This window comes from Gymnoscopelus braueri, assembly GCF_963280865.1.
Source record: "Gymnoscopelus braueri genome assembly, chromosome: 7".
NCBI lineage: Eukaryota > Metazoa > Chordata > Actinopteri > Myctophiformes > Myctophidae > Gymnoscopelus > Gymnoscopelus braueri.
This window is the reverse complement of record NC_137608.1, coordinates 30,771,738-30,785,671: the sequence shown is the minus strand read 5'-3', so window position 1 is coordinate 30,785,671 and position 13,934 is coordinate 30,771,738. Positions and strand designations below refer to the sequence as shown.

General features: G+C 40.2%; 1 protein-coding gene across 3 annotated transcripts in view; it reads left to right on the top strand.

The window, feature by feature from the left end:
- The first annotated feature begins 463 nt into the window (after positions 1 to 463).
- Positions 464 to 13,934, top strand: part of ap1b1 (adaptor related protein complex 1 subunit beta 1) — a 30,750-nt gene continuing 17,279 nt past the window's right edge. Inside the window, exons 1-12 of one of the 3 annotated variants that reach the window (XM_080434120.1) lie at positions 464 to 508; positions 2,967 to 3,033; positions 4,986 to 5,091; positions 5,202 to 5,337; positions 6,024 to 6,269; positions 6,635 to 6,825; positions 6,967 to 7,188; positions 7,333 to 7,453; positions 7,691 to 7,786; positions 8,016 to 8,131; positions 9,781 to 9,946; positions 10,852 to 10,950. In XM_080434120.1, the coding sequence (XP_080290246.1) occupies positions 2,997 to 3,033; positions 4,986 to 5,091; positions 5,202 to 5,337; positions 6,024 to 6,269; positions 6,635 to 6,825; positions 6,967 to 7,188; positions 7,333 to 7,453; positions 7,691 to 7,786; positions 8,016 to 8,131; positions 9,781 to 9,946; positions 10,852 to 10,950 (1,536 nt within the window). In that variant the 5' untranslated portion in view covers positions 464 to 508; positions 2,967 to 2,996. Of the gene's footprint in view, positions 578 to 794; positions 866 to 2,966; positions 3,034 to 4,985; positions 5,092 to 5,201; positions 5,338 to 6,023; positions 6,270 to 6,634; positions 6,826 to 6,966; positions 7,189 to 7,332; positions 7,454 to 7,690; positions 7,787 to 8,015; positions 8,132 to 9,780; positions 9,947 to 10,851; positions 10,951 to 13,934 lie in introns of those variants that run through there. The other 2 variants (XM_080434119.1, XM_080434118.1) reach the window with 2 other exon arrangements.

Below are 13,934 nucleotides of genomic sequence, written 5' to 3'. Positions count from 1 at the left end.
AACCAGTGGTTCTCAACCTTTTCAGGCCAGGACCCCCCCAAATAATCATATTTGAACTGGGGACCCCCCCACCCTGACAAGCACTTGGAATGTAGGAGTGGAGGCATTACATTTGGTTTGACTCAGTTCCAGAGATAAATACAAGCTTGTAGATCTGCTATTTTTTTTTAAATGCAGGGTTAGGGTTTCTGATATTATTTGACAATATATAATTTTTTTTAGGTATTAAAAGTGCTTAAATAGTCACTTCAGTCCTCTGGGGACCCCCCCCCCCCCCCCCCCAAAAAAAAAATCATGTGGGGACCCCCTGGGGTTCCGACCCACAGGTTGAGAACCACTGATGTAGACAATAACAACAATAACAACAACAACAACATCATCTACTGAATGAATGAATGAAGAGAGGAGGTTAATTTCGTTGGCAAGGATAGACGGAAGTAAAGTAAATCAAGTGGGAGGGGAGTCAGGGGAACGAAGGCCACACACAGCACTTTGCAAGCCTGCCACGGTAAGACCTGTCTGGCGTTTTTTCACCTCAGTTTCATTGCGTTAACGAGTCTCATTTCAACTCCAGCAGGTACGTAAAGTCTGCCCGAGTTGCTCTTAAAATAGGTCGATAGATTAAAAGCTTAACTAACCGGGCAAAGGCTTCCTTAAGCCTCTACTTAGAAGGTCATGTCTGTCTTATAGCGGTGTGTTTGCTAGCTACCACACAGCATTAGCCCCAGCAGCGTTAGCTGACACCTCAGAAGACACACCGTACAGCAGCACAGCTAGCATTTTAGCAGCTGTTTAGCAGTTTAGCAGCTGTTTCATTCAGCCAACATTCACAGCAAATATGCAGGAATGGGCAAATCAGCTATGCGTGAGTAATGCATGACAATAGGGTCGTACGACGACGTATAAACTTAGCCGTATCGTTGTGATGATGACGGCTGACGCGCTAGCCTGGTTGTAGCCAGTTAGCTAGTTGAGTTAGCCACAACAATTCAGTTAGGCTATAGCTTGAAGTTCGCTATAAGTAATAATTCATGTTTTCTAGTTGACAGCTAGATGTTATTGGAGGTTGACATGTCATTGATGATATGAAGTGGTGGAAAAGTACTCACTTTTTTTTTACTGAAGTAAAAGTATCAATACTGCATCAATACTGCAATGTAGACATATCCTGTTACAAGTAAAAGTCTGGAATTCAAAATTTACTTGAATAAGAGTACAAAAGTGTTGGTATCAAAATGTGCTTAAAGTACCAAAAGTAGAAATGACTCATTATGCAGACTGTCCCTTTTCACACGTTTTCAAATGTGTGAACATCTTTTGAAAATAGCAGATCTACAAGCTCACAAGAGCTTGTAGGGCTGAAGTGGTTAATGTATGTTTTGTAGTAATAATCAAAATCTACAAAGTAACTAAAGTTTTTCAAATAATTGTAAAAGTACAATATTTGATTCTGAGATGTTGTGGAATAGAAGTAAAGGCACTTAAAATTGGAAATATTACAGGAAAGCAAAAAAAAAACTCAAAATTGTTCTTATAGTACAGTACTTGAGTAAATGTACTTATTTGCTCTACACCACTGGTAGTTAGCTGGTTGAGTTAGCCAAAACAATTAATTTACGCTAGCTTGAAGTTTGCTATATAAGAAATAATTCATATTCTATAGTTTTCTAGCTGACAGCTAGACATTATTGGAGGTTGACATGTCATACAAAATATTACCAAATCTTTGGCTTTATATACTGTAGCTAACCGTTTATCTAATGTAGCTAGTAACCGTTATGTTGGCTAAATGATAGTATCTGTTGTTGACTGCTGCCACAAAACTGGTGGAATCAAAATGGTTTCAAATTCAGTCACTGCATGACTGCAGCCAGCTGTTTTGGTCTTTTCATTTGAATTGTCAGATATTGTTTTATGTATTCCATGTACATGAGAATATTGCCCTATCAGGTTTATTCAAACAGGATTTGCTGATATAGCCCCAGGTCCACAGCAGTAACAAAATGCCTGACAAAACAAGTTCAGGAACACCTTAAAAGTGCAAACATTATAGGTTACATCAGACAGCAGGTTTGTTTGTCTGAGGGAATTGCATATAGGAAGGGTTGATCATAAGTTGGCAATTTTAAGAACTGTGTGTTTCAGTTTTATTTGACTGTAAAAGGATGTCTTGTGCAACATTACAAAGGTTTGCATGGTGTCTTATCTGGGACTTCTGTAAAACGATGACGGTTAACATTATGATGCACTAACTCCACAATGGGACATCACTTACAAATCCTCAACAATGTGTGATTACGTTTATTATGAGGTTGGGTAAAGGAAAACAATATTTAATTGGCATAACGTTTTTCACCATACATTTGAAATATAATTCCTACTGAAGTGTAATGTGTTTCAACCAACAAATGTATGTATATCTCTGTAGTCGATACAAAACAGTATTATTGCTGTACAGAGACTGATAAACTGCTATACATTCTTTGCAACATTAAGTATTTTTTAACATTTTCTCACAGTATAATTTTCTTGTTTGTTTTTTCATTGTTTCTGTAAAACAGTAGGCTAATCTTAAAATGAGAGGTTTAATTCTGTTAACATTGTTTATGGTAGCTTTAATTGTAGAATATGGTCTGTTTTGACAATATAAGAAAAGATCTTTCCCATAAATGTATTGCATCAGGAATGGAATTTAATAACGAGAAGTCATGTTTGTGTGCTGTGCTGTGGGGTTATGATGACTCAATGCTGATCTTGATGTTTTTATAGTGTTTTTTTTACTAGTAAAAACCCATTGTTTTCTGAGAAAACACGTCTCTGCAAAGTGTCCAAGTGAAGACCAATTCCTTCCTTTTTGCTAGTACTTGCACTTTCTAGAATTTCCTGTTTTGCTTGTGAATCCCTGAGTTTCCATTCAGGAAAAGAGATATCATGAGCTGTTATTTCTCTTTCTCATATTCTCACAGGAAAAAGGACAAGGACAATTTGGATCCAAGATGACAGACTCCAAGTATTTCACAACTACCAAGAAAGGTGTGAATGAGTGCATCTCATTTGTTCTTTAAAGTAACCAAAGACACTTTTTAAAGAATGAAACATTCAACAGTGTTGGGTATTAACACACGGCACAACTAATTACTAAAACATTTCACTAATAATCTTAGTTACCCTTACCCAAAAAGTTAACTTGTTACAATTTTCAAGACCCTTGGTGGAACTGCGGGTAGAGATGTTGTAGAGATGTTGTATGTGTAACGTGATCTGCGTGTTGTCAGGATTTTGATATTTGATATTTTGACTCTTAAATGTACAGTTTTTGGAAGAAGAACAAATAGGATGTATAACAATAATACCCAATAACCATGATCTAGGGTGCAATAGGCCACTGGCACTTCCTTTTTAATTTTCTTTGGTAAATCTTTGTTCAGGAGTTTATGTACCTATTTGGGCAGCGTAGAACTGTGATCTCCAAACACTAGAAAGGCCATGTAGCCTAATCATATAGGCACAATTAGACATCATTTCAGTACAATTGTATCAACATTCACAAACAAAATGTATATAGGCATCTATGAGATTACAGATGTAAACTGAAATGAATTTAGGAAAACTGTAAAGTGTAGTGACTTTGTGTCAACACAGTAGTTTGCCAGACTGCAGCAGCACAATTGCTGCGATGATACGAGTCCTTCAAAATCCTTTTAGCTCTGCTCATACACCTTCCGGAGTATGAGTCCTGCAGGTGGGGGAGTGAAGTCCCCATGGTACCCACTACCCGGTTGAGTGCACCACCCTCTGCAGGGCTTGCTGGTCCTGTGTGGAGATATTCCTGTACCAAATGGTGATAGCTCTGAGTGGTAGCAGAGTATAAGGATTTCAGGACCTTCTTTGACACGTTTAATTTCTCGGACCCCCTGTTGAAGACCCATGTTCTATAATCACTGTTTAGCAAACAACAAAAACTTAAGGCCAGTCTAAAGTAACTCCGCCGGATGGGATCTGGGATCGCTCAGAGATTGGAGCTTACACCGAACCGTGGTGGGTCGAACCAATCAGCGGCTGCTAGGGGCAGGATCCTGGCGAGACCGGATGTGACGCCTTCGAGATGCGCTTATTGCGTTGTAGTTCTTTCATGATTCATCATGGTTGAATAGTATACAAAATAACTACTGCTGGTGCTGTTACTATACGTCATGTAGACACGTCAATATGATTGGTTGGAGTTAGCACGCCCAGACGGTGATAGACAGACAGTCCCAACCAATCACCTGCCAAGTAGCTTGAAAAAGCGGACCGCCGTCTTGCAGCGGTTTGGCTACCGAGGTCCCAGATGGAAGTAGGCTGTGAAACAAGTGTGTGAAGCAAGCTTCTTCCATCTGGCGGAGTCAGGTTAAGTCTAAAGTTTGAAAGAAAGGAAAAACACTAAATACCTTGTATAACCCCCTCTCTGTGTGTGATTAGTGAAAGCAGCAATTGAACAGCTGTGGTTGTATCCTAAATCAAATTGGACACCTTGAGCATTAGCTCTGTGAGCAGTAGAGGCCCCGCTGTCTCTGTGTTTCACGTTTGGTTGAGCACATCTTTTTTTCACGTCACCAAACCAGTGAGGGTTCTTCACAGCTGCTCGCTAAATTCAAACACACAAGCTTGCAACTGAGTCAAGATATACTTGTGAAAATAGTGTGGCAATTCTGCATGTTGATATGCAACCTTAAACATTTAAACCACAAACTATACTGTACACATAATTGTAGAATGTGTGTACAGTACATTCTCTCAGACATTTGAATAATATTACAGACATCTTTTAAATGTCATTTTTCTCATGAAGCGTTTGGCTAAAATATCCTTAGGCAATCGCAGTCAACTTCATATTTGTACATTGAAAATACCTTGTGTTAGTTTTTATTTTGTGACAAAGGCAAAAGTCATGTTTGAATTAACCTTTATGTGCTTTCCTTTGTGGTTCTCTTCAATGTGTTTAGGGGAGATATTTGAGCTGAAGGCGGAGCTCAACAGTGATAAGAAGGAGAAGAAAAAGGAGGCCGTTAAGAAGGTCATAGCGTCTATGACAGTCGGAAAGGATGTCAGGTGATAATAATATAATTGAAAGTTTGAAACCCCCTGCAGTGACTTGATATTCTCTTTTTATGTCTTTAATTTGGGTACAAAAGTCACACAGAAAACTCTTTCCTGTGCAGTGCTTTGTTTCCAGATGTGGTGAACTGCATGCAGACTGACAATCTTGAACTCAAGAAGCTGGTCTACCTTTACCTGATGAACTATGCTAAGAGCCAGCCCGACATGGCCATCATGGCTGTTAATACCTTTGTTAAGGTAAAGTACTAATCTCTTGTAACAATGGGCCTCATTCACTAGTTTGCACACCAAAAAGGTGCCAATTTTCTTTTCACCACCTTGCATATGGTATTGAATCAGAATCGTTCTGAATTGATAACCTCTCCATATAAGGAGGACACTCAGGATAGTCTTGACAGTGGTAGGAGGGTCCTGTTTTCAGGCTCAGAGCATGGTGGAGAAGTGGAGTGCTGTTTTGGGGCAGTGGGCATGCCTTCACAGTGGGCGGCATGACAGAAAAGGGTGGGATGGTCAAGGCGTCTAAATTATGCTAGCTAGTTGGACAGACATCCTCTGCTAGTCTGCTATGAAGTCATTATTTTGTCTTTGTGGACATGTCTGTGTGAACTGTCCATGGTTATTGTTGATGATAAAACAAGTAAGACGCGCGAACGCGGGAAGCGATAAAATGAGGTTGTGGCTTTGAGTATGATTCAAGAACACTGACTGGACTAGGAAAGGCAATAGTCGTATTGTACAATTTAAGTGTTTGTATTGAATACTGAATACTAGTCTCTGGGGTCCACGTGATTTTTTTTGTGTACATGTGGTCTGTGGCAGTTCTAAATTATGTTCATAGAGTGAGAACAAATTCAAGTAAGTTGATGAAACCCAAAAGTTCCCCCCCCCAGTACATCACTAGTGTGTTTCTTGGGCTCCCTCAGGATTGTGAAGATCCAAATCCTCTGATCCGTGCTCTGGCTGTGCGTACCATGGGCTGTATCCGTGTGGACAAGATCACAGAGTACCTCTGTGAGCCTTTGCGGAAATGTTTGAAGGACGAGGACCCTTATGTGAGGAAGACTGCAGCTGTGTGCGTGGCAAAGCTCCATGATATCAATGCCCAGCTGGTGGAGGACCAGGGCTTCTTGGATACCCTCAAAGACCTGATCTCTGACTCCAACCCCATGGTATGTTTTTTTTTACTTTGAAGTGCACTGGCTAAGAACATTTTGGCATCTATTTTTTTTTCTTCCCCGAAATCATCTCAACCCCACCCTTCATTCCTCCCCACCTAAACCAGATCACAAAAACTGCTTTTTCTGCTTAAGGAATATTGCCTGCCTCTTGCCCCCTCTGTCTTTCTCTGCCCACCTCTTCAGACTTGCTTTCCCCAGCAAACCCTAGACCCCTTTGTTTTGACAGTTCTTATAGACAATTTATTTTATTATTTTACCTACCCTTTGAGTTCTTAGAAAAATGCTTCATAGATCATATCAGAGGCTTCCTGTCGCAGTAAGTCTGTCTCATTTTGCTCATTCATCTTTCTCATTAGGTGGTAGCAAATGCAGTGGCAGCCCTGTCTGAGATCGCAGAGTCTCACCCCAACAGTAACCTTCTGGACCTGAACCCCCAGTCCATCAACAAGCTGCTGACCGCTCTTAATGAGTGCACAGAATGGGGTCAGATCTTCATTCTGGACTGCCTGGCCAACTACACACCACGGGACGACCGCGAGTCCCAAAGGTTAGAGAGCACACCTCACAAACAAACAAGTCTCTCTTAAGTGTCTCATACATCAGAATATACAGTATATACCCAGGATATTATATATCTCTTGTCTTTACTCCCTTATCCCCTCCACCCGCCATCGCTGTCTTTCTCCAGCATCTGTGAGCGAGTGACCCCTCGATTGTCCCATGCTAACTCTGCGGTGGTGTTGTCAGCTGTCAAAGTTCTGATGAAGTTCATGGAGATGCTGCCTAAGGATCTAGACTATTACGGAACCTTGCTGAAGAAGCTGGCTCCACCCCTGGTCACCCTGCTATCAGCAGAGCCTGAGCTGCAATACGTTGCACTCAGGAACATCAACCTCATTGTACAGAAACGGTAAAAACATTACATTGTTCATCATCATGAGGATTAATGGGACCTTTTTGGACGCTACGCTTCTGCACATCTATCTATAATATTATAGTATGCAGGTATTATGTCACTAATGAAACCATTTTTGTCCATTTACTATTTCTTAAGCCCAGAGATACTGAAACATGAGATGAAGGTTTTCTTTGTAAAGTACAATGACCCCATTTATGTAAAGCTGGAGAAGTTGGACATCATGATTCGCCTGGCTTCTCAAGCAAACATTGCACAGGTAATGCACGGATCACTGTTCATAAACTGTTAGATTGTGGATGTAAAACATTGTATGATTTAGTACAGTAAACATTAGGATCTTATCACAACAGATTGATAGTTCCACAGAAATCATCCAGACTAAACCCCCCTCCCCCTTTCTTCTTCTTGTTTTTACAATTTAAACATGTAATTATGTAAACAAAAACCATAAGTGACCCAGTGGTACTGACAGTGATATTATGTCCTGCTGTAGGTTTTGGCTGAGTTAAAGGAGTATGCCACTGAGGTAGACGTGGACTTTGTGCGTAAAGCAGTTCGAGCCATTGGCCGTTGTGCCATCAAAGTAGAGGTAGGTGGAGATGACATAATTCTGACTAGATCTAACCTCTATTTTAGGGGGAAAAACAACACAAACAGTGTACAGAGATGAGTATAACTAACATATCGGTATAATTCATGTTTACTGGTACATCTGGTACAGATACAAATGCACAAGAAAAGCATCATGTTTGTGTGCTGTGCTGTATGTCTCATTTAGCCTGACAGTTTTGTTTGTATTTGCCGTTTCTGTCCATTAGCAATCAGCAGAGCGCTGTGTCAGCACTTTGCTGGACCTCATCCAGACTAAGGTCAACTATGTGGTGCAGGAGGCCATTGTGGTGATCAAGGACATCTTCCGCAAGTACCCCAACAAGTATGTTATCTATCAATGCCTCTGCTGCATGACTGACTGATTTTATATATACGTGGTGGGGGTTGAGTGGTTATGATCAAATTATCTTGTTTTTATTAAGCGAAATGCAGGAAATAATACTTATTCTTTGCATCAGCTGTGGGAGACTTGAACATTTTTCACTACAGGGATGATATTAATTTATCCAGGATTGAAAACCAATTCAGTTTGTTTTTGGTCATTTACATTTCATTACACTTTGTCATTTGTAACTTCATGCAAGATCTTTTGATTTTCCACTGGTAAAGGGTTGGACATAAAGTGGAGCTTCATTTGCTTTTGAAGTGACCCTTGTTCTGACATGATGTGGTTATACTGACTTCTGTTTCACTGATTATCATGTACTGGTTTCGTGATGGGTCAGAGTAAAAGCTCACAGTTTTCAAAGTGTTTTCTGCTTGACCTTAATGGTGAAAGGCATGCAAATGAGTTCTTCAGTGAATTTTTTTTTCTGTCACATACACAAGCAGTTATTCACAATCTGCACTACATTTGTTGTGGAGGGCAGGATGATGCAGTTGGAGCATGATTCTTGGGGTCAGGGTCCAGTGGAGTTACTGTTTGATCCATACTTCAGATAGAACGCTCTCCCAGACGCACTCGGCCACTCCATCGTACTGTGGAGCCCTGGGCTGCTTTTTCCCTTAAACCACAGACAGAGCTATTATAATATGGTTTCCAGCTTAAGTTCGTCTCTCAGCTATGAGTCTGTATTCAGTCAAACTTCTGCCTGCAATTTATTAGACATCACTTCATATTTTCAGCATTTTTAAATAATGTATGAAATACTTTATTTACAGAATATATTGTTACCCTCTTTGGCTGATTTTGTTTTCTATTCCATTGGCTGCAATTGGAAGGCTGAATTCAAGGGTCTGACCAATAGAGGGCCATAGACAATCATTAACAGTGCGCCAGTAGCTGACCAGATAATACGACCTCATGATGGGACATGTCGTGATTTGATTCTGGCTGGACACATGTCCTGCCCCTTCTCTTTCCTGTACCGTGATTAAGTAATTTAGTGTTCAGTGTTTTGTTTGGGGTTTTCTTCAGCACATTTGCATAGATCGCTACATTATTTCCCTTATGTTGCTTAAATTGTTTTTGTTTTGTCCTGATTGCATCATTGCATGTTATGTCTGTGATTACCTTGCTTATTGTAAGTCGCTCTGGATAAGGGCGTCTGCTAAATACCTGAATTGTAATTAAGATCTTTATGGTCTATGATAGTACTCACGTGGAGGTGGCCATGCAATTATAAATGAATATTACTTAGAATAAAATAATGTCATTTCTATAGTGTATATTCCTATATAAAATTACAATACGATGGCTTTACATTAAGTTGTTTTGATTCTCATCTCCCTGGTGCATTTGTTGTCTCCGCCAGGCCGAAGGTCTCTGAGACACAGACCAAGTACCGGTAGACAAAAATATGTGACATATCATAATGAGAATTAGTGAGGACCAATTTTATATGAAGATGTAAAAAAGGTTTTTAGAAATTCTTAACCAATGAAATGTAATTTTTTGGTACATACAAGATTAACCCCCGACAGCGCCTATGTACTGTATGTGTAACTTGCTGTGCGTGTGCCTGTTGACAGGTATGAGAGTGTGATCGCCACACTGTGTGAGAACCTCGACTCCCTAGATGAGCCAGAGGCACGGGCAGCCATGATCTGGATAGTGGGGGAGTATGCTGAGCGTATCGACAATGCTGACGAGCTGCTGGAGAGCTTCCTGGAAGGTTTCCATGATGAAAGCACTCAGGTCTGTTTGCATGGTGGGCTAGAGGGTGGACCATCTTAAATAATTGTCTGTATACTTGGGAGGATTTGATTTGTAAACTGTCATATTTTGTTGACTTTATCCTGCATAAAAGAACAGGAGGGCCAGAGTGCTAACCTTGTATTGAAAGACAAAGGGCAAACGTATTGAATTTTTCAAATCGCATACAGGATTAGATCATAAACATCCAGTCCAGTCCCCCAGCGAGTTGTTTTTTTTACTGGTTTTTCATGCATTTTACGCCTCTGCAGTTGGCCAGTGCCCACCGTTCATTTAATCGAACACCCTACAGAGTTTTGGAGCACAAATGGCTGACCTGGCTAATGGGATCGTTTCCACCTGGCTTCTGTTTCCCAAGCACTAAGAGGCCAAGGCCATTGCAGTAGGCCAAGTACATTGATGCTATTCAGATCTGGTAAAAAGAAGAAAAATAACTGCCGAATGTCATAGGCTGAGTGTGCACCATGCCTGGAGGAATGAAGTAGTGCACAGCAGTACTAGACAGATGCTCTGCAAAGTCCCAAATAGCTTATAATGTTGAATATACTGACCCCTAAATAAAACAAAAACCCTTACAATGGTCAATAGCTTAATAGCAGCTTTGTAAAGCCATATTCTATCCCGTCACACCTTGTTGGGATTAGCGGTTGCCCTGTAAGTAGTGCTCAAGTTAAGCTAGGTCATTTTTGTGCCTTGGTGAGAATTTTGTGTAATTTTCATTCTTTCAAGGAGAGACAAAGGGCTACTACAGTGCCATTTAATTAGAGAACCTATACAGTACATTCATTAAGGTTGTATAGTATTGTTAGAAGGGGAATTCACCAGTATACTTCATATGAAGGTTAAAATACTAACCAAAAAAGTGTATTGTCTGCCGGGTTCTCCAGGTGCAGTTGCAACTGCTGACTGCTATAGTCAAACTGTTCCTGAAGAAACCCACTGAGACCCAGGAACTGGTGCAGCAGGTGCTCAGCCTTGCCACACAGGTGAGAACACACACATGTACACACAGACCTAAATTATGCATCAGACACCATCGCTGTTCAAACATATTACACTCCATCTAATAAGGAGCTAAAGGGCTACGATCATCAGACCTAAGCCCCATAATATCCTTTGAATAAACCATTACAACTTAAGCTGTATTGAGACGTAACTGTAACGCCCATTCCCGGAAATTGGTTCTGATCCACCTCCATCCTGCGTGTGTATAGAGATGAAAAGGCAGGCTAAATTACTCCTGCTGTGACTCACATTTCAGCGTAGAGGAGTGTTGTTACTAGAGCAAAAGGCCAATGTACTGTATCAATCAAAATATAACAAATTACCTGGAGGGAAAATCCAAAAGATTTTAGACCTGGTGAATGATTATCTAAAAATGTAACTTAAGATAGCAAAATAAATAATACAGCAGGTCAAGCTGTCAGGAACACCAGTACTAAAGTAACCTACAATTAGTTACCTGCAGTCCAGATATTTATAGGCATAAGATGTGCATTTTTCCCCATTTGTTGTCTTGTGCAGTGGAGAGGTGTAACATTTTTAACCTCCTGTTTTTAAATACTTAAATGTTTAACTTTTAATGGAAAAAGATGCCCAGACCCCTGTTAATTGTTGATGGAAAAAGATGCCCAGGCCGCTGTTAAAGTATGTAGGAGATCTTGTTCATAGACCTCCAATAATTGCCTTTCAAAGCAGTATTGCCTATTTGTGTTTTTGTAAGCTCACGTTTTGTATAATTTCTCCAATCGGTTTGTGGCATTTTGTAGTCCGGTTCAACGTAGGCCATTAGTTTGTTGAAGTTGACATCTTAAGCGCAATACATGCTCCTTCTGAAGTTTTCGGAAAGGGAGGTGATATAACTGCAAATTGACATCATTCAGAACTTCTGATGGCCGGTCTCAGAAAATGTTCTCCTGAACTGGCAGATGTCCTGACTCTCTGAACTGGTTTGGAAAGACCGTCCGTAACAACCCACCAACGACTTAACCCATTAAGACCTGAAGCCGATTCTACAAATGTCTTCTAAATCCCAACAGTATTCTGAAAAAAAATATGTTTCTATCAGTGGTGCTCAAACTTTTTCATGTCAAGGAACCCCAAAATTATATGTATTTGGCCGCCGACCCCATCTCAAAATATTTTGTTCCAGGGACCCCCAGAAGCAAAGATGTGAGGTTAAAAATGTAGCAGATCTACATAGCAGATCTACAAGCTCGTAGCTCGGTGCCGCGCTATGAGCTTGTAGAGCTGCTATTTTTTAATAGTCAAAGTGTAAAATTATGCTTTTTAGCTCAAATCAAAAAGTGACAGATACGTTTCAGATCTTAACTCTTTCAGTGCCAATGAAATAAAAAAATTATTGCGAACTTTGCCAGATTTTTTTTTTTGTTTTTTCAAAGAAAATAAAAAGTGCTTAGGAAGCGAGATACAGACTTTTTCAGTTTTAGGTTAAACAAAGAGTGGATGGAGCTGCAAATCTTCAGATAATGATATCTTGGGTTCTGAACACTTTCTTCAAGAAAAAAAAAAAAAAAACTCGGGATTTCTCGTTCTGGCACTGAGGGTATAACCCGAAAACTCGGGATAACTCGGGGTCTGGCACTGAGAGAGTTAATGGGTTAAATCACATGCAAATCGAGTGCAACCATTTCACACTTGGGGCGGGGAAATAATGAACAGGTATTGTATCGAGATGTTTTACAGTGTTTCCTGTGATCGATCAATGATTTCAATTTATCAATGCCTTCTACATAATTAAATATAGAATTACCTACCTTTACAAACCAGTTATAAGTATGAAGAGCTTTCAAACCACACTATTGTAAAATATTGATTTGAAGTTTACAGTAGTATCTCTTTTTTTGGGAGGTCTGGGCATATTGTCACAGAATCTGATGGATCGGGCCGTCTATATTAATTAGCCTGTTGGTTTATGAAGTGGATACCTGTAGACTAGGATACTCTTTCACCAGGTGTATGGATGGAGGGACACAAGTCGAGGTGGATCCTCAATCAGTCTCAGTTTATTTGCGTGCAGTCAGGTTAAAATAGCATAGCGTAAGCAAGCAATGCTCCAGATCATCTCTGTTCCATTCCTCCGTTCAATTCTTTGATTACACACACATTAGTAAAATTATAACCCTTCTGTCAGTAGGCAATAGGTCTCTCCTCCTCCTTTTCTCATCTATTTCTTAATATTAACCATCTTGTGGCTTGGGCATATGGTTATCTGCATGTGATTTCTAGGTATAACAAAATACATGAATTTCCCCATAAGTTCACTTTGACCTAGTGTACAACTCATGATCTGCCTCTTGTGTCCGATCAAATTCCTGTGGGAGCCATCTTCTCTCCCTTCGTGGTCACTTTCCCAGACGTGAACTCATTGTTTGTTAATCATGCTGTAAGTAAGCAGAGTAAGAGTAAACAAAGTATCTGTACTCTTAACTACATTTTATGCTTTTCATGAATCATCATTTTCTGCACACACAGGCCCTAGGCCTTTCTTACTCTCCTGCATAGGTTCTTCCGCCACTACATTTCAATATTACTATGGTTTTCAAATAGAATTATAGCATTGGCAATTAGATCAAGAATACAGCGCAAGTAACTGGCATCGTCCATTCTGCCTTCAGGGTCTGGCAGCCAGACTTGAGTCACAGACAGTGAGCATAATATATACTGTAAGTGGGGGAACACATCTCATTACACCACCGATAGTCATTTAACTCAGTGTTACAGAGGCTGCATTTCACCCCCCCCCTCCCTGTAGGACTATTGTGTTGTGTAAGTGAATGTTTTGCAGCACATACTGTAAATGTGTGAATGTTGACACCCCTGTACAGCATGAAGTTGAAACCCTGAAGGAATATCAATGGGAAGACTCCATTTACCCCTGTTCTGTACCAACATTTTAGCCTATTTAACTGTGCAAGGGCATCTCTAAAATATGTATGTATGCTGCTCA